Source organism: Gopherus evgoodei, chromosome 2 (assembly GCF_007399415.2).
Source record: "Gopherus evgoodei ecotype Sinaloan lineage chromosome 2, rGopEvg1_v1.p, whole genome shotgun sequence".
Classification (NCBI taxonomy): Eukaryota; Metazoa; Chordata; order Testudines; family Testudinidae; genus Gopherus; species Gopherus evgoodei.
The window spans coordinates 127,370,846-127,397,100 of NC_044323.1; the positions used below are offsets into that span (position 1 = coordinate 127,370,846).

The 26,255-nt window shown below is 41.5% G+C and overlaps 1 protein-coding gene across 3 annotated transcripts; it reads right to left on the reverse strand.

Annotated features, from left to right (window-relative positions):
• Positions 1-25,979, reverse strand: MED10 (mediator complex subunit 10). 3 transcript variants are annotated; one of them, XM_030551667.1, is made up of 5 exons: positions 25,821-25,979; positions 24,934-25,017; positions 23,253-23,355; positions 20,229-20,335; positions 1-29 (listed from the first exon to the last, which is right to left on the reverse strand). In XM_030551667.1, the coding sequence occupies exons 1-4, from the start codon at positions 25,940-25,942 to the stop codon at positions 20,240-20,242; spliced, it is 405 nt and encodes a 134-aa protein (XP_030407527.1). In that variant the 5' UTR covers positions 25,943-25,979; the 3' UTR covers positions 1-29; positions 20,229-20,239. The 3 variants fall into 3 exon arrangements, with proteins under 3 accessions (XP_030407527.1, XP_030407526.1, XP_030407525.1); XM_030551666.1 differs by lacking the exon at positions 1-29 and adding an exon at positions 18,357-18,740; XM_030551665.1 differs by lacking the exon at positions 1-29 and having other exon boundaries at positions 19,410-20,335; positions 25,821-25,978.
• Between the last annotated feature and the right edge of the window lie 276 nt (positions 25,980-26,255).

The window sequence follows — 26,255 nt, forward strand, 5'->3', positions numbered from 1 at the left end:
AGGTCCTCAAGGAATCCATTTTGAAGCACCTGGAGGAGAGGGAGGTGATCAGGAATAGTCAGCATGGATTCACCAAGGGCAAGTCACGCCTGACCAACCTGATTGCCTTCCATGATGAGATAACTGGCTCTGTGGATATGGGGAAAGCCGTGGATGTGATATATCCTGACTTTAGCAAAGCTTTTGATACAGTCTCCTATTGTATTCTTGGCAGCAAGTTAAAAAAGTATGGAGTGGATGAACGGACTATAAGGTGGAAAGAAAGCTGGCCAGATTGTCAGGCTCAATGGCTAGTGATCAACAGCTTGATGTCTAGTTGACAGCCGGTATCAAGCAGAGTGCCCCAGGGGTCGGTCCTGGTGCCAGTTTTGTTCAACATTTTCATTAATGATCTGGATGATGGGATGAATTGCACCCTCAGCAAGTTCGCAGATGACACTAAGCTGTGGGAGAGAGAGATATGCTGGAGGGTAGGGATAGGGTCCAGAGTAACCTAGACAAATTGGTGAATTGGGCCAAATGAAATCTGATGAGGCTCAACAAGGACAAGTGCAGAGTCCTGCACTTAGGACGGAAGAATCCCATGCACTGCTACAGAGTGGGGACTGACTGGCTAAGCAGCAGTTCTGCAGAAAACGACCTGGGGATTACTGTGGATGAGAAACTGGACATGAGTCAGCAGTGTGCCCTTGTTGCCAAGAAGGTTAAGAGCATATTGGGCTGTATTAGTAGGAGCATTGCTAGCAGATCAAAGGAAGTGATTATTCCCCTCTATTTGGCACTGGTGAGGCCACATCTGGAGTATTGTGTTCAGTTTTGGTCCCCCTACTACTGAAGGGATGTGGACAAATTGGAGAGAGTCCAGCAGAGGGCAATGAAAATGATTAGGGGGCTAGGGCACATGACTTACTAGGAGAGGCTGAGGTACCTGGTCTTATTTAGTCTGCAGAAGAGAAGAGCTGAGGGGTGATTTGATAGCAGCCTTCAACTACCTGAAGGGGGGTTCCAAAGAGGATGGATCAAGGCTGTTCTCAGAGGTGGCAGGTGACAGAACAAGGAGTAATGGTCTCAAGTTGCAGTGGGGGAGGTCTAGGTTGGATATTAGGAAATACTATTTCACTAGGAAAGTGGTGAAGCACTGGAATGGGTTACCTAGGGAGGTGGTGGAATCTCCTTCCTTAGAGGTTTTTAAGACCTGGCTTGACAAAGCCCTAGTTGGTGTTGGTCCTGCTTTGACAGGGGGTTGAACTAGATGACCTCCCAAGGTCTCTTCCACCTAGTATTCTGATTCTATGAAACAAAAGGGGAGAGGGGAAAGGGAAAGGAGGCCACTTCTCCTCCCCGCTAGGCTGGAAACAGGAGGGGGGTGGGGCGACAGAGAAGTACACAGGAAACCAAGGGACACAACCTCCAGCACAAAATTGTAGAACTGGCTCCTCTGGCTGCACTGGGGAGGAAAGAAACTAAACTAACATAAGGGAGTGAAAAGCAGTGAGGGAGACAACTAAATGGGAAGGGAATCACAAAGTCTAGAGAAAGGGGCACAGGTGGACAAGCAAACAGGGCCAAAAGGGAGGGGCGAACAGCAGCGATAGGATAGAAGGGAGGGGTGGGGTAAGCACAGGCTGGGGGACCAATAACAAGGAGGGCTCAAAGAAAACCAAACTGAGACTAGGGGTGGGGCTAGCAACAAAGCTAGTGCCTTGGGATTAGGGCAGGGCAAACAAACTAACAAAGGAACTACAAAGAAAGAAGCCCTTAGGGAACCAGGCCAGGCAAAAGGGAACAAACAGAACAGCCAAAAGGGAGTGGACAGGGCAGGCAGCATGGGGAAAGGAGGCAAACTGCTGCAAAGGGGGGGCCGGCGGGCGAGGCGGGGGGAAGGAAGCCCACCAACCAAATGCAGCCAGGGAGGGAGGACAAAACCAAGAGTAGGAAGAAGAAAAGCATGCCCACGAGTGCTCAGACAGCAAACCTTGCTTGCTGCTGCAAAACCCCAGGTGATTAGAGGGAGGAGGCAAGCAGCTGGGCCACAGAGTGGAAAATGGCCTCTAGCAATGTTTGTGGTGGGGGAGGGGGCAGCAACAGTAATGGTAGCTAAAGAGGGAGAGATGGACTAGGGGAAAGGGCTCTGCACCAGTCCCCCGCCTCCCACACCACCAACAACAGCTACCACCCGCAACCCAAACACTGCTCGAGTACAGGTTGTGACCCAGTACTGGGTCACGGAATGTGATGCACTGGGTCACCTTGCTGATTCAAATTACAATGATTGTTGCCATGCGCAGCAGGGACCTGGAGAGGAGAGAGGCAGGATGTGGGTGGGAACTGGGGAGGGGAGCAAGTTGGGGCGTCTAGGGCTGCTGCAGGCCTCTCCCCTGGCCCCAGAGCTTGTTGCTGTCGGCAGGGGGAGAGAGAGGCCCTTACCCTGGAACTCTGTGCTGCCTGTCGGCAGGGGGAGAGAGGGCCCCTTCCCCCGGAACTAGCTGCTTCCGGCAGGGAGAGGGCTGGGGGAATCCTCGGGCCCCAGCCCTGGGGCACCCTGCCTGCACCCCAAACTCCTCATCCCTGGCCCCACCCCAGAGCCCACATCCCCAGCCAGAGCCCTCACCCCCTCATCTGAACCCTCATCCCCAGCCCTGAGCTCCCTCCTGCACCCTGAACCCCTCAGCCCCTCATCCCAACCCTCTGCCCCAGCCCTGAGCTCCCTTCTGCATCCTGAATCCCTCATCCCCAGTTCCACCTTAGAGCCCTCACCCTCAGCCAGAGCGCTCACCCTCGCACCCCACCCTCTGCCCTACCCTGGGCCATCTCCCATACTCCGAACTCCTCAGTCCCACCCCATTAATTTTGTTATGTGCACTAATACGGAGGTGATTTATCACACATCACCTCCATATTGGTGCAAATAAGATTAATTCCACACAGGAGTGGGGAAAATTAGAGGGAACACTGATTACAACACCATTAGAATAACATTACAATTATACATGCATAACATCGTGTTTCCGGTATTTGCACAGAGTTGCATCTTACAGTTACTACGTGTTACACACTACACACGTGGACAATGCAGTTTGAATATAATCCCCTAAATTGCTTTTCCGATCCACCCACTGCTGTATGGAGACTAAGATTTTTGCATGATTTCTGATAAGCCCCCCCAAAAGCTGGAAAACATGGATCATTCTGTAATAAGAAAAAGAAGTACGGAAACATAGCCATCAAATCCATCAACATCTGTGAAGGAAAGTGTAAGTACGCTATGAACAACAGAAAATTCTAGCAGTAAAAACAAACAGGCTGTTTCTAACTCATCTGAACAGCCAACTAAAAAGAAAAAAAATCATGGTCAAGGCAGTACACTGTTGATTTCTTGAAATATGGCTTATTCAATTGTGCTATAGCAAACCAAGAACCAAAGTCCCAATGTGTTGTTTGCACTGAACTACTTGCAAACAAGAGTTTAAAGCCATCAAAGTTGAGGAGACATTTAGAAATAAAACATACAGAAACTTGTGGATAAACCGTTGGACTATTCTCAAAGGAAGCACTGGGAGGTCATGTTCTCAGCTGGTCAACCACCTTGAATGATAAAGCAAAACTGGCATCGTATTTGAATATCATGTGGCAAAAGCAAAAATGACCCATACAGTTGCTGAAAAAGTTATTCTTCCAGTATCTGTGGATATGGGGTGGACAGTTTTTGATGATAAGGTCCTTCGAAAAATTGAAAAGTATTCCTTTCAGTGATAACGAAGTGTCTCGGCGAATACATGATACTGCAGAGAATTTGGAAGCTCAAATTGTAGCGCGCTTACAGTCAGTCAGGGTGTCATAAACAGATAGTTAAGGGTTAATGTCTCTTTTACGTGTAAAGGGTTAACAAACAGGGAACCAAACACCTGACCAGGGGACCAATCAGGAGACAAGATACTTTCAAATCTCAGTGGAGGAAAGGCTTTGTTTGTGTTTTTTGGGTTTGGCTTTGTTCTCTCTGGGTCCTGGAAGGGACTAGATGTGCAACCAGGTTTCTTGCCAATCTCCCTGCTACGGTCTCTTATATATTCAGAATAGTGAGTATTAAGTAGAACAGGCGGTTATAGTCTTTTGATTGTTTTCTATATTTGCAAATGTGTATTTGGCTGGAAGTATTTTAAATTGTATTTCTGCTGGAGGAGGCTTTTTCTCCAGTTTCTATAAGCTGACAGACCCTGTAACTTTTACCATCTAAATTGCAGAGATAACTTTTACTTTTTTTTCTTTTTATTAAAAGTTTTGCTTTTTAAGACCTTTTTGATTTTTTCCCCTTGTTGAGGCTCAAGGGAATTGAGTCTGTACTTAACAGGGAAGGAGAAGGGAGGGGGAGAGAAGGGGGGGAACCACCCTGATTTCTCTGTGTTGTGATTCAAGGAGTTTGAATCACGGTGATCTCCTAGTGTACCCAGGGCGGGAAAGATCTGGGAGGAAGAAAGGAGACGGGGAGGGAAATGGTTTAGTCCCCTGTGTTGTAAGACTCAAGGAATTTGGGTCTTGGGGTCCCCAGGGAAGGTTTTTGGGGGGACCAGAGTGCCCCAAAACACTATATATTTTTGGGTGGTGGCAGTGTATCAGATCTAAGCTGGTAATTAAGCTTAGAGGAATTCATGCTCGTACCCCAATTTTTTGGACTCTAAGGTTCAGATTGGGGAAATATACTATGACACAGGGATTTTGCTATATAACTTGATAAAAGTACTTACAATTCAGATTGCGCAATGCTGCTAGTTTATGGTACATATAGCAAGATGATTTTAAGGAGGATTTGCTGTATTGTCTGACTCTCCCAAAGAATACAGCAGGGGCACAGATATTTGCCGCACTGAATGACTATGTAGTTGGAAAATACAAACTGGAATGGAATAACAAGTGACGATGCAGCAAATCTGACCATAAAGAACACTGCAGTTGTGAAAAAAATCAGAGAGGCAGCTGGCAATGACATTGTTTGGAACCACTGTTCCATTCACTGCCAAGCTTTGGCGTCCAGGGATATTCCTCCTGATTTTATGGCAGTACTGAAGGAAGCAGTCAAAATCGTAAACTTCATTAAAGGGCACTTAACAGTAGACTTTTTGAAACACTATGTTCAGACATGGGAGCAGAACACATGCATTTACTGTTTCACACTGAAGTGAGGTGTCTGGTGCTTACCAGGGTATATTAACTCAGGAACGAGACTCGTGGTTTTTTGGTGGTGGAACGGTCTAGCTTGGCAACTTTGTTTGATGATGACAGTTGCTTAATAAAGTTGTCATATCTTGCTGACATTTTCTCTATTTTAAATGAACTAAACATGAAGTTAGGATGATGATCCAATGATTTGTTTCAATATTGTGAAGAGATACAAGTAATTCAAAAGTCATTGGCACTGTGGCACGCAGGTATGAACAGTCATTGACCTGGCTACTACATGTCCCCAACACTGTTACAACAGATTGAGGAGAAAAACACCAGTGAGGAATAAGTGAATGAAATGAAAACTATCATAGAGTTACATCTCGCTGCTCTTTCTGACACTTTTAGTTGCTATTTCAATAAACAAGTTGGAATATTTGAATGAAAAACACTGGGTGAAAGATCCTTTTGCTTTTGAAAAACCTGAGGCAACAATGGAGCTAAATCTGATGCCTGAATAAGAGAATGAACTGCTGCATCTCACCTGTGATAACACACTGAAAGCACGGCACAAGTCAATAAACTTGTCATCATTTTGGATCAGTGTTTCCAAAGAATATCCACTGCTAAGTAAACTAAGTGTCCTCTTTATACTGCCGTTCACAACAAGCCTACATGTGTGAAGTGGGATTTTCAACTCTGACATGATTAAAAACCAAAGAAAGAAACCAACTGAACAATGGACCTGATATGCGGGTAGCTCCTTCATCCTGTGATCCTGACTGGAATGAGATCATGAGGAACAAACAGGCCCACCAGTCACATTAAGTAAGTGAAACTCAATCTGATCGCTTTTATTTAAAAACAATGGCTTTTTATAGTGTTAGTTCTGTAAAGTGGGTTAAGCTGGAATGTATTGCAATATTATGATTTTATGAAAATTCTAGTCAAAAGATATAATTATTTTGGATCACGGGCATCAACAATTTTCTCCAACTGGGTCACGAGAAAAAAAGTTTGAAAACCACTGATCTAAGACATTCCCAGCTATAGAATAGATAAGTGGGGCATTCTTTGCAACAGCCAACAGAGGTGGTACTTCAATTTATATGCTTTTCTCAATGCTGGTCTATGCGGGGCTATTTGAAACAAGTTGAGTTTGAATTTGATGCACTCTTCAGATCCACAGTGAACAAAAGCTATGTTGATTAAAAAGCCATGTTAATTATCAGGTGGACAGTGTTTTCTCTTTCTCCCAGGTTTCCTTTTGGTCTTTCACTTATGGCTGGCCCTGCATGTCAAAGCCCTTCTTTTTAAAGAGTTTTGGGCACCCTGTGCATCACACCTCTCTTTCTCTTGAGTATCCTTTTAATATACATTAGATCTTGCCAATCCTGTAAGGCCAGCCTTATCCAGAGATGCTCAGGAGACATGGCCTACTACATTTTTGGCTATATTTTGTGTGTGTTTTTATGTCGGGTTTAATAATTGCTGCCTCCTTCTTAAATGAGTTACAGAACATTCCCTCTATGATATCCAGGAAGGGTCTATCCAGCCCAGGCTTTGTGAAGTTTCTGTAGATGGTTGGGTCCCTGTAATTTTTCAGGTCCACACAGCATTTTGTTTTTTAAAAACCCTTCTCTCTCCAGGAGTAGGTGCAGCTTGATGATCACTTTGCCAAAAGCATAATGAGATGTCTGTTCAGGTCTGTCTTTATTTCAATGGTGATGGTATTGATGTGATGTTTACTGGCTGTGATCTAATGCTGTTTATCATACATGATGGTGACAAACTCTCTGATCCTTCCTCAGATGAGGACGCAGTGCAACAAAGTCCCCCATAAACTAGTGAACTACACTGTCTGTCTATAGATACAAAAAGTTGAAACCCCCTATAATCTCTCTTGAGAAGGGGCTTTTTTTTGACACTGCAGTTGGGGGCCAAACCCAATATATTAGCTAGCTCCCTGCCTATAAAAAAGCATAAGCAACATCAGAGGATTTAAGTCTAACTTTTGTACCCACAGGGTCATACTTTATGACCACCTCTGGTAGTTCCCCTGGATGATTAGCCACAGTATTATTCATATAATCCAGTAATTTGGGTATAGACAAGTAATAGCCTCATCATAGGCTGAAACTCCATTTTTCTCTCCAAAGGCAATTTCAGAAGGGGTAGCTTCATTGACACTGCTCCAACTGTGGGGGTATTGTATTTCCATTATCCCCTGAGGCTTCTGCGTGATCCAAGGGCTTAACTTGCTGTACTGCAAAGTTCAAGTTACTGTTTTGAAGAAAAATCTCAGAGCTGGAATTGCTACACAAAGCAATTCATTTTTTCTTCTCTTTACAGAAATAATTGTTTTCTTTTACAACTAACTGTCAGAGTTGAAAATGTGTTCCACCCAACAAATTTATCAGGCCACTCCAACCATTTCACCAGTAGCCACTTCTGTCCTCACCCTTTCTTTCTCTGCTAGGACTTTTTCAATTCTATGAATCCTATCCTGTTGGGGGTTAACTTTTTGTAATTATTCAGAGTAAAAAAATCCAGTAACTATCTCACCTCCACAATCTTTTAATTGGTATATAGTTCACTGGCCCTTGGTTAAGGCTTCATCCACTACGAGTATTTCAGTGATAAATGTTTGTTCATAGCCTTTTGCAAAAGCTCCTTTTATTTTAAATACAGTGGCCTTCTCTAAACGAGGAAGAAAACTGATTTATTTTAAAACGTTTTCCATAAACCATTTTCCATATTTTCAGATAAAGGTCTGATACAATCAAAGTTTCCAAAGAACTATATATAACTCTTTATAAATTCTGGTAACACATCATCAATGTAGTGAAAGGTATTGTTGGTTGTAATATATCTCCCAGTCTTAGATTTTAAAGTTTTGTTAGACCACTCCACAACCCCTACTTTGACTTCATTAGTAACAAACTGGTGGGCATGTTACTTTAACAATTTGCTTAAAGGTTCGTTTAAAAATGTAAGGTATACAATTGTCCCTGAAAATATAGTTATAAAGACCTTGGATATTTCACCCCTATCTTGTCTTTTAGGCTCAAGCATATTTGTATAGAATGTATATCACTGTTAAAATGTACTTCACAGCACTGTTGTGTTTGGAGAGCTGCTACATATCCACTTAAAACCACTGCCTGCAATTTGCATCACATCTGAAGTAACAGTCTTATTTCTTTAAAAACATACTTGTACTGGTTTGTGTAACGTGTAAGCATCTTGCTCTGAAATCCAACCTGTTATCTGTCTTCTATTCAAAGAATTACTATGTTTGTTGGCTGCTTGAAAAAGAAGATTCATGCCTCTGAAGCTGCTGACTTTCCTGGAGATGTAATATTTTCTTTACCAGACCCTCCTGTGTACACATGGCTGTTGGTTGTAAAGTCTTTTACTAACAGTAGTATGGAGGGGTCACAATCAAATTTAAACAAAAATCTTTTAATCACATGATTTAACACATTTTTACAGCCACCGCTGTGGAAAATGGACATTGTGAACCCGCCCCATCCAAGGGTTCCAAGCTGCTCATTCTTCCATTTTGTTCTTATCCAGGGTCGCCTCTTGATCTCTGTCAGAGGCATAAAACAAACAAAAAACGCCACCAAACATCCAGCCGATGCAAGATAATATGCCAACTGAGAGTGAATCTGTTCCAGGCAGTCCTAGAGGATTCTCAAAGGCCTCTAGAAAGGTGATGGCAAACTGTTCACAGATTTTTTCAAAAAAGAAATATCTTTAAGTCCTATTTTAGATTTACAAAAACCTGGATCATTTCCTACCCCATTACAACCCTCCCCCAACTTTCACTTGTACAGTCTATTTACCAGAGCAACATCATCTTCATTCATTTTGTCCAATTGTGACTCCAAGGAGGTTTGGTTGCCTTCTTCCACAGCTTCAGATGGTGGGTGGGCATCACACTCAGTCTGACTCTCAATAGCATGGGTCTCGCTGTCAGGTTCCAGTGTACCCAGCCAACAGTGGCCACTCCCTTCTCCTCAAAACTGTTGCTAATGTAGCACTTTTAACTCTAAGGGTGCTAAATAACTCACAATTAATCTCCTAGTTTTCACAAGGGTGATAAAGGCTGTCATGTTTCCTCTCAGCATTTCCATGATTTCTGAAAACACACCCTTGAAACAAGATAACTCCTTGCTACGTGGAACAGGCTTCCAGGGGTAATGCTGCTGACCAGCCAATTATTAAACTCCAGAGAGCGGAGTATCTGGCCTAGCTACTTGTGCAATAGCTATTCTGCTTGGTTCACATTTCTCTTCCAGAATGTCCTATGGGGCTGGAATCTGCTCGGACTGGTATAGAGCAGTAGGAGGAGTTCTTAGAGGGAGCACACCACTTCCAGACAGGTCATCCCACCCTGAAACTTGCCCTGATAGACCTCTCCAAAACCAAGAGTGACCACACAGGGCTGGAACAGACACCAATTTGTAGAGGATAGCAAGTGGGGGGAGGGGGGAGTGGCATTCTTAGTGAAGTCATATACCACCCCTTCCTTCCAGCCACGTGCCAATCTCTGCCCCAGAAGTAATACCCCAATGGAGAGGGTCTTATGAGATGAGGGGGAAGGGGCAATTTACATTATTACTGACAAGCCCTAACAGAGGAGCTCCTATCCAGCAGGCAGGACACATCTGCATAAGCATTCAAATACAGAGGAGGAGGAAAAAAAAAAAAAAGGCTTGCAATATGTAAACTTACTATAAAGGAGAGGTGCTTCTCCTTTATAGTTATGTCAAAGCAAGCTTCCTATAACTTTGGCTTGGAAAATTGGTTTGGTGTGAAAATTACCAGACTTCCTCTTTGGGCAAAAAAGAGAATGTTTTCACAAAGACTGCAGAATATTTGAAAATCAGATAAAAATCAGTGTTTTGTATAAATTGCTTTATTTATAACAAATTTTAATTAAAACTTTTAAATTAAAAAGTAATCCTTTTACAGGTAAGTTTGAATTTATGGCAAGCTGGTGTTAAGCCCTAAATACAGTATAATCTATTCATTTAAATAAATACAAAGAGATCCTGAATCAATGAGACCTCTTCACGAATTTTAAGTAATGGAGTTAAAAATGGGATTTTTATACACAGATCTGGGGAAAAAACAGCTAACTTAAGGTCAAGCTTTATTAATATGGTACATTTTGTCATGTAGTGCACAAAATACATACATTATTTTCACTCTTTACAATGCAGTTAATGCTAATATTCTGTTTCAATTGTCAGTACTTTCAGCTCTGATGTACAGAAACACTTTGTTTCATCTGTTGTATGTATCCAGTACATTTTGTTAATAAAACTTTTAAAATGCTGTCTGTACAATTTAATTGAATTCCAGTTTCCATCTAAATGCAGCTTGATTCAAATCACAAGTAAAAAGTTAATTATCTAGTAAATTTAACAATAAAAATGCAGAAATCAAGAATCTGAACAAAAGTATGTTAAATGTATAGTTAATGTATCCTCCTGGTTAACAAAAGTGGTGTCAAATCTAGTGTAAAAACTGCATTTAGTTTCAATTTAAATCAGCAATGAAAAACGCTTAGGAAAATAACTACAAAATACAAATGGAAAACATGATTAAAACTGATTTATATCAAGATTTTCTACTTGCTGATTTTAATTGGTAATTAAACCTATCCATCCATCCACCCTGGTTGGAGGAGATTATATATATTAAAAAAAAAAAAAACAACACACACAACAAAAAACAAACAAAACAAAATACGCTTCTCTGTAGTTCAGACCATATTGACCTCCCAGCTTGTACCTTCAAACAAAAACTCCTTGCTTTCAAAGTTGTGATGATATATGCATTTCTGTATTTTAACTCATTTGTGTGGGCAGCTTAACTGTTCATTTCCTTACACGCAAAAGTTTAAGCAGGCCTGTTTTTCAAATTAAGTGTTTTGTTTTTGAAATTAGAGACTAGTTGCTCACCACGCTAACCAATAAAACTGGCTACATTGTATGCTAAGCAAGAGTACTTTGAATATGGAAACAAAGCCAGAAGACTTAGCCTACTTATTATCACTTATAGATGCCTGTTCCAGCGTTGATGCTTTGTTTTGGGGTTTGTTTGTTTGTTTTTTGGGGAGGGGGGAGTTGATTTTCATTTGAAATGCACAAAGATGAATGTTGCTGAAGCATTACTGCATTCAACTAAAGTTTACATGGAAAAGGACAAGTAGAGTCAGAAAAGAATAAAAACTTTTACTCTTATCTGAATAAGCTCAAAAGCATTAAAAAAAAGTTAACTCAGCACACACAGAACATAAAATTTTCAGAAAGAATTACCAAACAAACAATTACTTGAAAAATAAACCACCATACCCTGATGAGTGTAATGTAATTTATTTTAAAATCTGTATCTTTGTTTATTTTGGAAGAAATTACTGATGATATACAAAGAAACAAACTGCCCAATGCATGGAGGATTTCCACTATTTGATCCTGAAGGAAGGAGTGGACAAAATAAATCACGCCTTTCACAGACCAATATCATTAAATGTTTGAAAGTATAAAAGTTGTACAAGATTTTAACATTAAAAGTGTCTAAAAATGTAGGCTAGCCTGTGTCCCTCGAACAGCAGTATTTTATATTTTGATTAAAAAGCTTGTTTTATTTTTCCAATGTATTCTGCCTTAGGCAAAACAGGTTTCTTGGTAGAATTCATGGTATGAATGCTGCCAAACAACCCTCTCCTTCTGCCAAGGCTGAAAGACAAGTCAATGGCTAGAATTCAAGATGTAATTTATTTACTTTTAAATCATTTTTCAGATTTACTCTTGTAAGCCTTGAAGGTATGAACCAAAGTGGACTTAGCCTTGGCAGAATAGCGACACACCAGGTATTAGCTAACCAAGTAAGCACATTTCTGACCAGCGAGGATAGTACTAGAAAACCCAGACCTCTCCAGTAACTAGGTAAACAAACACTTGAGATGTTACAGAGACACAGACCCCCGTTTTGTTCAAACTAGGGAGTATAAGGCTGGTAACTAACAACATCTAGGCCTGATCTACACTAGGGGGAGGGAAGGGGAGAGAAATCAATCTACATTACGCAACTTCAGCTACGTGACTATTGTAGCTGAAGTCGATGTACTTAGATCAACTTACCATGGTATCTTCACTATGGTGAGTCGAAGGCTGCCGCTCCCCCGTCAACTCTGCCTGTGCCTCTCGCCGAGCTGGAGTACAGGAGTCGACGGGAGAGCGCTCAGGGATCAATTTACCACATCAAGACTTGACACGATAATCGATCCCCGCTGGATTGATTGCTGCCCGCTGATCCAGCCAGTAGCGAAGACATATCCCTCGAGTGTAATAGGTGACTTGTTTGTATTAATGTATAACAGAAGTCAGAGGGACCACTTTGTACTGGCCTAGGGGACAGTATCATGCTATGTTGATTGAGCTGGGGTACTAGGACTGTGCTTTGTCAACAATAAACCTGGCCAAGCACCTTCGCCACCAAACCAAGTTGGTGGTCTTTCTTTATGAACACTGAGGTCTGCTGAATCAGCAAGCTGTACTCCCTGCTGGTGCCAATACACAGGAGCTCCTGAGACCAGCAGCAACAACACCCACACTTCTCACCCTGTCAATTATTTCACTAAACTCATAAGTAACCAGTAACAAATGAAAAAAATAGGAAGTATCAGAAAACTTGCCTTTATGCAAAAGATGTGTACTTCAAACACTTCATAATCAATCCCTGAATTATTCAACGCCATAAGAGAATGTGGCTCAATTTTCGGCAAAGCAGCAGTAAACAAGATGTTGGCGTGAATAAAAATTGATGAAAAAGGAGTTTGGGTAAAAAGTAGGACAAAATGCCAGACTGAAGATTCTCATCTGAAGATAATCACAGCAACTAATTTAATAAAAAGATCATAAATGGGATATTTGGCTCCTATCATTACTAGGCAGTAACAAAGTGAATACTCTCAAAAGATACTACAGGTTGAACCTCTCTAGTCCAGCACCCTCGAGACCTGACTGGTGCAGAATCAGAGAATTTGCTGAACCACAGGAAGTCAATGCAGAGTGCCAGCAGGTCTCCATAAACAAGGGAAATAGGAGCGTGGGGGGTGCTGCAGCACCCGCAGGCTTGGCGCCCAGTGTGGCTCCCTGCCCAGAGGCTCCAATGCCAGCCCTAGGTCCCAGCCACTGGCCTCTCACCCAGGGGCTCCGATGCTGGCCCCAGGTCCTCCCACACCCTCCCGGAGCTTGAACGCCACGAATCAGCTGTTCGCAGAGCTCTGGAAGCACTGGGAGGGAGGAGCGGTTGGTAAACACAGGGCCGAGGGGGGTGTTTGGTGCCTGTGGATGCTCCGCATTCACTAATTTTTCCCCGTGAGTGCTCTAGCCCCAGAACACCCACAGAGTCAGCACCTATGCCGGACCATGGATGTTGCCAGACCAGGGAGTGCCAAATGAGAGGGTCAACCTGTATTTTGGTACCAGTTCTTCCCATGATTAATCCCCAAGAAATAGACAGAATCAACTGAATCAATGTTAAGATTTACATGAAACTGAGACACGAGTCATTACAGCTCAGAGGAAAATGAAGGCCCAGTCTTGCTAAGGCTACGGTTATACTACTTTTAAGGCTATTGTAATTTTTTTTATATTACATTAAAAGACGACTAAGGTTGCAAAGTCAACCACTCAAAAACTTAGAAAATGCCAGAATAAGATTTCCTGGGCCATTCCCCTTCTGCATATGCATCATGATTCAGCTTTTAATTACAGGATTTCTACAGGACCTCTGCCTCATTCAGTGTACAGGATGGATGCAGGCCAGTTAATAGCTGTTCAATATTTTGTTTTACCCTCACTGTTCAATATGCAGCCTTATTTACCACAAATCATGCAAACCCTGCACCAAATAAAAAATTATATATTTGCTTATAGGCTTTTCTCTAGTGCTCACTGTCAACATCTGAATGCTTCACAAATATTAATTTATCTCAACCACACCTGTGAGTTGGTATAATTATTCCCAGCTGTAAAATGGGGAAGTGATATACAGAGATTTAGGTCAAAATAATCAAGTTCACTTTTTTGAGGTGCCCAGTTTGGGATGCCTTGGGCTGTTCAAAGAATAACTTACACTGATTTCAGTTAGAGTGCTCAGCACTTTTGCAAATCAGGTTTTAAATATCTCAAAATTGGACACCCACGTTGCCGACACACAAAGTGCCAGAGGCAAGCAACAGCGGGGTTCGTTGCCTAGAGTGCTTAGCGCCAATGAACACACCAGGGTGGAGAAGCAAACGACCAAGTTTATTTGAGCTCAAATAAGGTGCAAGAGAGAAATAATAATCTTAAATCCTGCACACTGCACACAGGCAGGGCACTAGTATTTATACCCCCCCCCTTGTATCTTTTTTTCTATGCTGTTCATTGTGTGGGCTACTTTTTCATGCACATGGCCTTGGCCATCACATCTGCTTTTCATTTATCTTATCTAGTATGAGCAGTGTCTAGTATTAGCCCACCTTGCTAACTACGGCCCTATTGTTTTAGCAGTTAGCTTATAACACAGGTGGTTACAGTCAGCACATTAGTACAGAAAGTTACAGTCACATTTTAGTACAAAAGGTTACACAAGTTTAGTGAGGCTAACCCAAAGGCTTCTAACATGGAGGTACTTTGGTTGACATAGGCCTTAAGCAAGGAGATTTCTACCTAGTGACACCAACACCCAGAAAGTGAGGAATGCATAGAAGCTACCTGTGAAGGTTTGACTTCCCCAGTATTACATGAGGACTCTTGGCAAAGGCAGGGATTGAATCCTATTCTCCCAGGGCACACTTGACTGCCTTAATTACAAGACATGCATCCAATGAAGTGGATATTCACCCACAAAAGCTCATGCTCCAATACGTCTGTTAGTCTATAAGGTGCCACAGGACTCTTTGCTTAATTACAAGAAGATCTTTTCACTAGCTGCCTCTTTTAATTACACAGCTTCCAATTCATTTACTACATTCTTGATTCATTCCTTTCCACCATCCAAACTGTGCACTGAATGAGGCCTGATCCCACAGAAAAATCACTATGTAATCATGATGACTACCATCAGACATTATGAGTTTCACAGCTATTTATTGTTAGCAGAAAAGTGAAGGGACTCAAGAATACTGGACTCCAGAATACAGAGGGTAGTGTTACAAACTATTTCCGCTCCTCCTCCCTAACATGTCTTCCACCCGTGACCTCCCCAAAAATCTATCCTCTTCTGTTCTTGTCCCTTCTGCTCCTGTTCTACTCAAGAGTGCAAACGGCAGTTTTCAGAGGTCTATAATTTGGCAGCATAAGGATAGATTTTCACAGGGACAGGAAAAGGCATTTCTGACCACAAAATGACCCACCTAGGAGCCCCTGTCATGGAGTAGGACCCTACTGTACTAGGCACTATACAAATATATGCCAAAGATGGTCTCTGCCCCAAAGATATTATCCAAATCCCTACTGAAGCATAAAATTGTTTAAAAAACATTGGCAAAGACAGCTCAATCTTAAATAATCATCTCTGTCCTCCTTATCAGAAATAACTGAACATTCAAAATAAAATGTAGCCTGAGGCAAACACCCAGCATGGAAAATTTCAGCACAGTTGGTTAAAGTTATAAGCAACTGAAAACAGGGTCTTATAATGGAAAGTGTTAGATAACTAAGTATAGGCAGCACTGCCAGCTTCACTTAGAATTAGACTGCTGGATTGGATCAAATGGTTATCAACTGAAAAATGGTGACTATGGCAAACAACCATCATTATGTCATCTTGAACAATAACTGATTATCTAATAAATCAAAAATATTCACAGGAAATCACTGGATTTCCAGTGTGCTGGAATTATGGAAAGGTATGAAATAAATCAGTAATTGTGAGGGATATTTTTTAAAAAGTGACCACCTCACTATTCAATTTTAACAAATGATCAATTGAAAGAAGGGTATAAACATGCTTAATACGAAAAAGTGAGCTAACATCCTTCGCACAATTACAAGAAAAATGAAACTTAAGCCATCTCATTTTCTTACTTTTACAGTTAATATTGCTTACAAAAATCATAAGAAATGGGAGCTATAACTTGACTTTAGCAAAGCTTTTGATACTGTCTCCCACAGTATTCTTGCCAGCAAGTTAAAAAAAATATGGATTGGATATAAGGTGGACAGAAAGCGGCTAGATTGTCAGGCTCAACAGCTAGTGATCAAATGTCTGGTTCGCTGTCGGTATCAAGTGGAATGGCTGAGGGGTCAATCCTGGGCCGGTTTTGTTCAACATCTTCATTCATGATCTGGATGATGGGATGGACTGCACCCTCAGCAAATTCCAAGATGACATTAAGTTGAGTGGGAGAGGTAGATATGCTGGAGGGTAGGGATAGGGTCCAGAGTGACTTAGACAAATTGGAGGATTGTCCCAAAAGAAATCTGAATAGGTTCAGCAAATATAAAATCATGAGTGATGTGGAGAAAGTGGATAAGGAAAAGTTATTTACTTATTCCCACAATACAAGAACGAGGGGTCACTAAATGAAATTAATAGGTGGCAGGTTTGAAACAAATACAAGGACGTTCTTCACACAGCGCACAGTCAACTTGTGGAACTCCTTACCTGAGGAGGTTGTGAAGGCTAGGACTATAACAGCATTTAAAAGAGAACTGGATAAATTCATGGTGGTTAAGTCCATTAATGGCTATTAGCCAGGATGGGTAAAGAATGGTGTCCCTAGCCTCTGTTTCAGGCAGGTGAGAGATCACTTGATCATTGCCTGTTAGGTCCACTCCCTCTGGGGCACTTGGCATTGGCCACTGTTGGGAGACAGGATACTGGGCTAGATGGACCTTTGGTCTAACCTGGTACAGCCGTTCTTATGTTCTAAAAATAAAAAGTGCAGAGTCCTGCACTTAGGACACAAGAATCCCATGCACTGCTACAGACAGGGGACGAAGTAGCTAAGGAGCAGTTCTGCAAAAAAGGACCTGGAGATTACAGTGGATGAGAAGTTGGATATGAGTCAACAGTGTGCACTTGTTGCCAAGAAGGCTAACAGCATATTGGGCTGCATTAGTAGGAGCATTGCTAGCAGATTGAGCGAAGTGATTACTTCCCTCAATTCAGCACTGATGAGGCAACACCTGGAGTATCATTTCAGTTTTCGTCCTCCCTCTACTGAAGGGATGTGGACAAATTGGAGAGAGTCCAGCAGAGGGCAATGAAAATGATTAGGGGGCTGGGGCACATGACTTACTAGGAGAGACTGAGGTAACTGGGCTTATTTAGTCTGCAGAAGAGAAGAGGGAGGGGGAGATCTGATAGCAGCCTTCAAGTACCTGAAGGGGGGTTCCAAAGAGGATGGAGTTAGGCTGTTCTCAGTGGCGGCAGATGACAGAACAAGGAGCAATGGTTTCAAGTTGCAATGAGGGAGGTCTAGGTTGGATATGAGGAAAACTATTTCATTAGGAGGATAGTGAAGCACTAGAATGAGTTACCCAGGGAGGTAGCGGAATCTCCATCCTTAGAGGTTTTTAAGGCCCAGCTTGACAAAGCCCTGGCTAGGATGATTTAGGTAGGTCCTGCTTTGAGCAGGGGGTTGAACTAGATGACCTCCTGAGGTCCCTTCCAACCCTAGTCTTTTATGATTGTATATATAGAACTAGATTTTGGCCCCAATAGGGAACATCATGAGTAAGTGACAAAATAGTCAGATCAATGGTTAGCTAGAGATACACCATGATCACATTTTTCTCTTACAGGGCATTTTAAAACCATGTGAGGCAAGAATAAGAAAACAATTAAACAAGTCTTTTCCAGAGGATTGGGAGAATATACTGCTTGTCTCTATGAACAACAAAAAAAGTGTCCCTTGGAGGTAAGTGGAAGATTTTGTGTTTATATTCTATATTTTTTTATGTTTATATTCTTTACCACCGAGTTTTATAAACCAAAATAGATTTAAAATTCAAGAGGTAATGAGACAGAGTTGGATCCATTGCATCTTTGAACACAGTTTCAAACTGACAGATTTCAGTTCTGATTTAAAAACTGGATTCAGGTGTAAATTCAAAATGACGACATTCCCTACGTGTCTATTATTAGTTTTATGTAAATGTGTAAGTTGACTGAAATTAAACAAAGTAGATATGTTTAAAATTTATAACTAAATAAGATAGTTTAACTATAGTGAGAAGGCAAATACTCATTATTGTGGTTGATTAGAAAAGAATTTGGGAAGTGAACTTATATGTTTCAGATTAATAATAGAACCATTTGAGGAAGGATAAACCAAAAAAGATAATATGGCTAAAAATAAATTAATGTAATTTAAGAGTATGTATACTTATTGCAATCTGGAATTTATACTGCCTTAACTCACCTGTATTCCTACCATCTCTTTTGTTAATTAGGAAAACTTGTACCGCCAACATTGCTGTTTCTAGTTTTATTAAATATAAACAGGAGCTAGAACAGTTGCAGATGCTGCACGTGCAAGTGTGGCATTCATGAGTTATATAAGTGACCTGAAACAAATGCAAACATAACATTTGTATGCTCTATTTATGCTGTTGGTAAGTGAGCTGCTTTACAGTAACAAGCGCGATCACATAATTGAGCAAGATTTTAAAACAAACTGAAATTAAATCTCAATATACAGACCAACATCAGTGAAATGTTAAGTATTAGAACAAGAGGCATATCCGCTACTATTGGAACGCCTTCCTAACATGGGAAAAGTAGGGATGTTTTCAGCCTTTTCCACTGTGAAGCTAGCCTTTCACTATGTACAGTACAGCACTGCATGGTGATCCTGTTAAACTAATCTTTCCTGCAAGAAGGAGCACCTACAACAAACAGTAGCTGTGAACATATAACTACATGACCTATTAATCTCAAATGAAATTAGTTTCAAAACCTAGTTGGAACTACTTAAACGCATACCACTGTAATCAAGAAAGTTACCTACCATGAGAGCATTTTAAAAATTTTGGTTAAAAACAGAGATTATCCCAAGTAACAAGTTATTTTCAGGTGTAATTCAGTCTAATTAATCTATGTCTTCTCAAAAGACTTAAATATGCTAACATGATTTCTATTATTCTGAGCCTTGTGCTAATTTGTACAAGCTTTCTCTACTATTTTCTTGAAAAATATATTGGGATGGTATGGAACAAAAACATACTAGAAGAATTAGCAACAAAATTCACTTCAAAGTGTTTATTATATATTTTGCCCACAGAAAATGCAATACACTTAATAAAAGATTTGTTCTGCATCAAATGCTGTACAAAATATAAAGCACTGCTGGGAGGCCATCCTTGAAAATTCAGTTTTTCCCATCCTCAGTCACCTGTCCTTCAATTCACGGGACTGAAGGGGACTTTTTGGTTGTGGTTGACAAAGTTACATGGAAGTACAGCACCTGGCAATGGATTTCCATTTCAGCAGAAATTTAGTAAAAAGAGAAGAGTCCTGTCCAGTCATGCTTTTATAAACTGTCAGGAACAGCTTAGTTAATAGCAGTCAATTCTTACTTCCCCCATGAGATAGGCTGTAGCCTATTTTAATAATCAAGTACAAGTAGCTTCCAAAAGAAGTATTTATCCACAGTCTGGCACCTGATCATTTGAGATGATATCTATATCTATCTATCTATAGATATAAATATTCTTTCATACTAGAAGTGTACTTTGTGAGAAATGATGCACAATAGCTTGCAAGTCACATTTATGCCCCAAACAACGTTTGCAGAAAGAATACATTAGCAGATACAATCTTTAGACACATAAAAGTCTGTAGGAAAACGTTATGGCTTCCAAAAGAAAAAATAAATAAATTAAAAAGAAACAACAACAGTGAGTTGTAATCAAGTTCCCTCACAGCCCATAACCATGACATACATGAACACACCTAGTAGGAAAACTTAAGTTCTTCCTCAGTCCAGTAAGTTCAACATTTTCACAACAGGAGATGATCAGTTCCATGAAAATATTAGGCATCTTAGAACATACCAAAGGCAGTCTTAAGGAGGAGGTTCTTCTCCTCGAATAGCTTTGTACTTGGCCATGTCCTCTGGGAAGACTTTAGTCAGCTCTTGAATCAATAGGCTTTTAAATTTCTAGAATGAAAAAAGATGATTTTAGAACATAAAAATAAAAATTAAAAAATTGGCCATTTATTGGAGCCAGTCAAACAGAATAAGTTATTCACTGAAATATTTGCAAATAAATAGTCAACCAGGTCTATCATTCCTTGACCCCACTGAATAGTATTCAAGTCAGAAAGACAAGTCCTACAAGACCTTTATTCATACTAACGTCCGAAATCTATTTGCTGAGGCAAACTCAAGTATTTTGTATTTTCTATAAACTAAACTAGCAATCAAACTCATTCAAGAAATGTAAGGAAACTGGACTCTTGATAAGTTCTGGTGCAGTGGTGTCCAATTTGTGGCCCTCAAGTCTATCATTTTAAAGAAGAAAACTAGCACTTACTTATTAATTGAAAATGTGCTGAACCATGTCCTGAAGCTTGTAAACTAAGGGCTTGTCTACACTTAGCGCTTTAAAGCGCTCAGACTTGCTGCGCTCAAGGGGGTGATTTTTCACTGAGCCAGCAAGTTAGAGCGCTATAAAATGTAGTGTAGACAAGCTCTGAGCGCTGGGAGCCAGGCTCCAAGGGCTCGGAGGTAATCCACCTCCACAACCACACTTGCACTTCAAAGCACTATCGCGGAAACGTTCCCGCAGCAGCACTTTGAAGTTTCCAGTGTAGACATACCCTAAGAGGCCTGACTCAGCCCCCTTTCCACTATTTCCTCTAATGCTACCTAGCTCTTCTCTTCAAGCCCCAAGAGCAACTCTGATGTGAGCCAAGTTCCTCTGACCAACTGCTGTCCCTTCCCTGAAGCAGCTCAGCAATCATCCAGTAGTTGCTTGCTACAGCACAGGGGAAGGAGAGAATAGTTGTGACTTCCCTGCCAGGCTGTGGGAGCTGTAGGGAGAAAAGGACAGAAGTTTGATTGATACTGCTTGAAACCAGGGAAGCACCTAGCAAAGTGTGGCTGGTTTTCTTCCCTCACACAATCACCAGGACAAAGGTAGGGAATCTTTAATAAGGAAGGGAAAGATGCTGAGACCCAACCAATTATGGCTTCCTGAATCTTTACCCCAGCCCTGAAACCAGACAAAGCAGCCTAGGAGCTTCTCTAATTTGTGCTATGGTATCCAATAACTGGATATAGCCAGCGTACAGCATGCTCCAGTCACACCCTTTCCATCAGAAATATGACTTGTATAGTTAAACATAAAAATATTATGCTAGATCACAATAGGTTCACCAAGTCTGAACCAAAAGGAGCATCTTACACCCAGCACTTCAGAAGGAATAAAAAATAATTCACTTAGACAAGTATGTAAGGCTACACATCATGAGGATGAAGACAGACCACTGAAACCTGGAGATCAATTGATGTCTTGTAGCATGCATGTTGTTGTTCTCTGTGTCTCTTTAAATCTAGCTATTCTTCAGCTGACGATTTTTTCCTGAATCTTGCTAAACTGTCTCAATCTTTCAGTAATGAATTCCTACGGCTGATTAAACATTATGTAACAGGATGGCCATGCTCTTACTGAAAAGAAACTGCTAATTCAAGAACTGTAAGTCAAACCGTTTTTTAAAAATAAACATCATCTGCTACTCTGTGCCTCATCTCCCACTGAGGATAGTAAAATACATCTTTTATTAATTTTGTTGTTAAGTAAAACAATTTTTTGTTATACATCTAAAACTTATCTACACACCAGTGTTCCAAATGCAATGAGGCCAAACAAGATTTTGAAAACATAACAATGCTTCTATTTAAGGGGAATAAGTGCAGACTACTGTTACTGCTAAAGCTTAATTGTCCTCCACTCATGGGTTTAAGAGTGGTTCGGGTTTTTTTAAGTTTGATTTAATCCCTTTAGCATCACACAAGGAGAAAATACTGTTATGGGTTGGGATACACCTTGCTGAAACTGATGTGGTTAAAGCTGTCCTTCACTCAGGAAAAGTGGAAGAAATATACAACTGCTTTACAAAACCAGAAAGGGGGAATAGCAGCCTACAGCCAAAACGCGGACACATGTAAGGCACATGTGAGTGGAGAGGCTTTGCTAAGTATTGCTTTAGCAGCGGTGTATGAGACAGGGAAGCAGTAAGAACACACAACAAAATCAGCAAAAGAGCAGAAAGTCAAGGACAAAGGCTTGCCTGGGAGCATGATAAAAGCCTAGAGAGATTTTTGGGCTAAGTACTGGCTGAAAGAGGCTTGGAACTGTGAGCAAAGAAACTCTCCCCTGTTTGATTCCTGCTGTGTTCGGGGGAAACATGACTTCCTAAATTCTTTGTAAATAAAGAGGCCTGCACTGAAGATACCAAGCTCCATCATCAGTTTCTTCTCCTGACCAATACAACCCACAGAACCCTGAATTTTTGTCAACTATTTGGGTCATACAAGGATAAAGCATCATATTTTATTAGAAAGAGATAATTAGAGAGTATCCTTCATGTTTTTCTATTCCTAGAACTGTTTAATGGTGAATGTGCACACCATAGCCATACTTAGGAAATTACACATATTCAGTGTCTATGGAATAGCAGTAGTAACAAAACCAACTAGCTCTTACACAGCACACTTTCCATCATTATATATCAAAGCACTTTACAAGAGGTAGCAGCTCTATGAACAGACTGTATAAAGAAGATTAGATGAGATGTGTGTTATGGCTAAAGAAATGAAAGTTTGATTTTGTATTTAACCTTACTATAGAATTAGAGACCATAACTACAAGACAGGCTGCAGCATTATCAGTTAAAACAAACAGATTGGAGATAAGACCCAGTGCAACCCATTTAAGAAAATCTGATAATCATGCAAATTAAAAAAAAAAAAAAAAAAAAAATTACAAGGCTTACAAATACTTAACAAATATGGTTCCTATTCTTATTATAAAGAACACAATTATACTTTTAATACATTATACTCATCTTACCTTCATTGTGTCAATTTTGCCTTTTACTTGTTCATTTTTAGCCAAAGCCCTTTCCAAACACTCTTTAGTGTAAAGCTGGGGATTACGACCTTGATCTATGTATCTGAAAATATGAAAGATGCCGTGTAAGTGTATCACGTAGGCTAAGATATTCCTCATCTTCACTAAATACAGCAATGAGAAGCTCAATTACACTGAGTAAAAGTAATATACAAGCATGCTTTGTATTCTGCCATCTGAAGCATGCATTCTAATATGTGGATTAGGCCAGCAGCTCCTAAACTGTGATCCAAGGAGCACCTGCCTGGTTTTCAATGACCAGCTGCTTCTAAGCCCTCGTCCAGACTAACCCGCGGCATCGGCGGGTTAAAATCGATTGCTCGGGGATCGATATATCGCGTCTAGTCTGGACGCGGTGTATCGATCCCCGAGCGCGCTTACATCGATTCCGGAACTCCATCAATCCGAACGGAGTTCCGGAATCGACACGGAGAGCCGCGGACATCGATGCGGCGCCGTCCAGACTGGTGAGTACCTCGATTTTAGAAATTCGACTTCAGCTACGTTATTCTCGTAGCTGAAGTTGCGTATCTAAAATCGATTTTAATTCCTAGTCTGGACGTGGCCTAAGTGTCCAGACTTTTCCTTGTGGAGAGTCTAGAGGGTTGTAGAATGTGACTAGCTAACTCTCTCCAGACCACCAGTAAGTACATGAAAGCTGGAGAAGAAACAGGAGTCACCATCAGTAAATGGACCAGCAGTGAGAGTAAAGCAAAGTGATGTGACAACCATAGCAAAGTGGTATACAGGGGGAAAGGAATAAAGCAGATCAAGAGGAACTGAGTAGACCAAACTGGGGAGATGGGGAGGGGGAAGAGAATGTATGTTAACTTCTTTTAAAAAGGTCACACTTACTTTGTTAGAAAGTGCTAAAAAGGCATAAGTATTTCCCTAATTTTACTATGCCATAGAAACAATTACTGTAGTAGCCACAAGGATGTTGTGTGATTGAAAAATAAATTGAAAGATATTGTCTCAAACTATTAAAATGTGGACTGAACTATAAGAAAGTTTTGAGACCACCTGGTTTAGCCATCTACAATTAGCAATACTATACACATCTCTCAGCTTGTCATATTTGAGGTAATTTAGAATTCATGAAATTGGATGACTAATGTGCTAACTCAATGAACAATATAAGATGACTCACATAGCTCTGCCATTCACCTGTTATACTCTCACTGATCTAGTTTGGGCCAATTAACAGCTGATGGCCAATTATGTAAATATATGCAGTGATTATGGTGTACAAAAACAGGGGCTCTGATAAAAACCAAACTAAATTTCACTTGTAATCTAAAGCAAGATTTGAATCCTGAATAAAGAAACAGAGTGAGATGGAAAGCTATGTATAGTACCAAGTCACTGAATTAGATAAGATCTTTCCAAGCCTTGGGTTATGCAATTTTATGCAAACATAGATGACAAAATAAACAGATGTGAAAATACAAGGATAATTCATAATTTGGCTCATTCCAAAAGAATTTGAAGGAAAGAGTATTTTTAAAGTCAAATTTACAAAACATAAAAACTGCAGTGGAAATGTCTAACACTACAAGATTAACTGTCTCTTCAATTTGATGATGTGTGGAGGTTGATCCCTAGATGTAAAGTTACTTACTCAAAAACCTCTAAAGGTACGCTTATATCATGAAGTTGCTGTCGGCACTTGTCAATATCTTGCAAGCCTGTAACCATAAAATTCCTGGGAAGATAAAAAGTCATGTGGCTATAAAACCAGACCCAGATTAGTTACAGAGATCCTTCAATATTTTCACAGCTATAATGTATAACTGATCTCACTGTTCTTGGGTGGCTGCCTACAAGAGGCTGCAGAATAAACAAGAGAATGAAGAGATTCTCATGGCACCTTCTCCATGTGTAACCCTGGATTCCCAATGCACTTCTAAATCGAAGTCTTGGGTACATAACACATCATACTGAGTATAGGAGTCCCTTCCAAACAGGTAAATTAGAATCATTAATCCCACCAGGGCAGTCACAAAACAGATTATTGTTGCAATCACATGTCCCAGATTTGAACATACTACAAACAAGTTTGGAAATCAGTATATTTTCCTGTGGGGCTGCACACTCGGCACCACTACCTCCTGTTGAATCACTGCTAATATACCATTCTTCAAAGTTTAGTTTACAGTTTATTTAGACATAAGTATTGCTCTTCACACAACAATGCAACTGCATGTTAGAGATCTGGTCTCTGCCCGTGATAGGTGTTACTTGACATTTGTGCACTGGTCCATCACGGACACACCCGTCCTCACTACTCCTAGGCGAGACAGCACCTGCAGGCTAGGCGGCACCACGGGCCAGCTCACGCCCGGGCTGTTACAAGCCAGCACTGCTCCAGGAAGTGCCCCCAAACCCGCTTCCCACAAGGCCCCACGGCGCCTGCCAGGGGCTGGCGCTGCTCCGCTGGGCTCAGCCAGGCTCCGACCCAGCCGCACAGCGCGGAGGCCACTGAACGGGGGAGCAGGGGGGTCTCACAGCTTCTGGTTGAGCCCGGCCTGGCTGCTGGGCTGGAAGTCGCTGACGATGATGCCGAGCTGCCGGATGTTCTCCACGAACTTCTCCAGCTGCTCCTCCAGCGAGTCGAACTTCTCCGCCATCGCCCTGCGCTGCCACTTCCGGGTCAGCCGCCACTTCCGGTCGCGCGCCCGAGAGCGGCAGGGCGGGACAGAAGTGGGGATTCCCGCGCAGGCACCGCTGCCCCGTCCCGGGGACTCGCCTCGTGATACGAGGGGCTCGGCTCGGCTCGGCTCCACGCCCCGGGACAGAAGGAGGCCGAGCCGGGCCTTAGGGGAAAGCGCCCTGGGGGCTTGGGCAGCCCTCGGGTCCCGCTCGGCCCTGGGGCCGAAGACGGATGAGCTCAGGGGGAGTTGCCAGGTGTGGGCGCAGCTGCGGTCCCGTCAACCTCCCCAA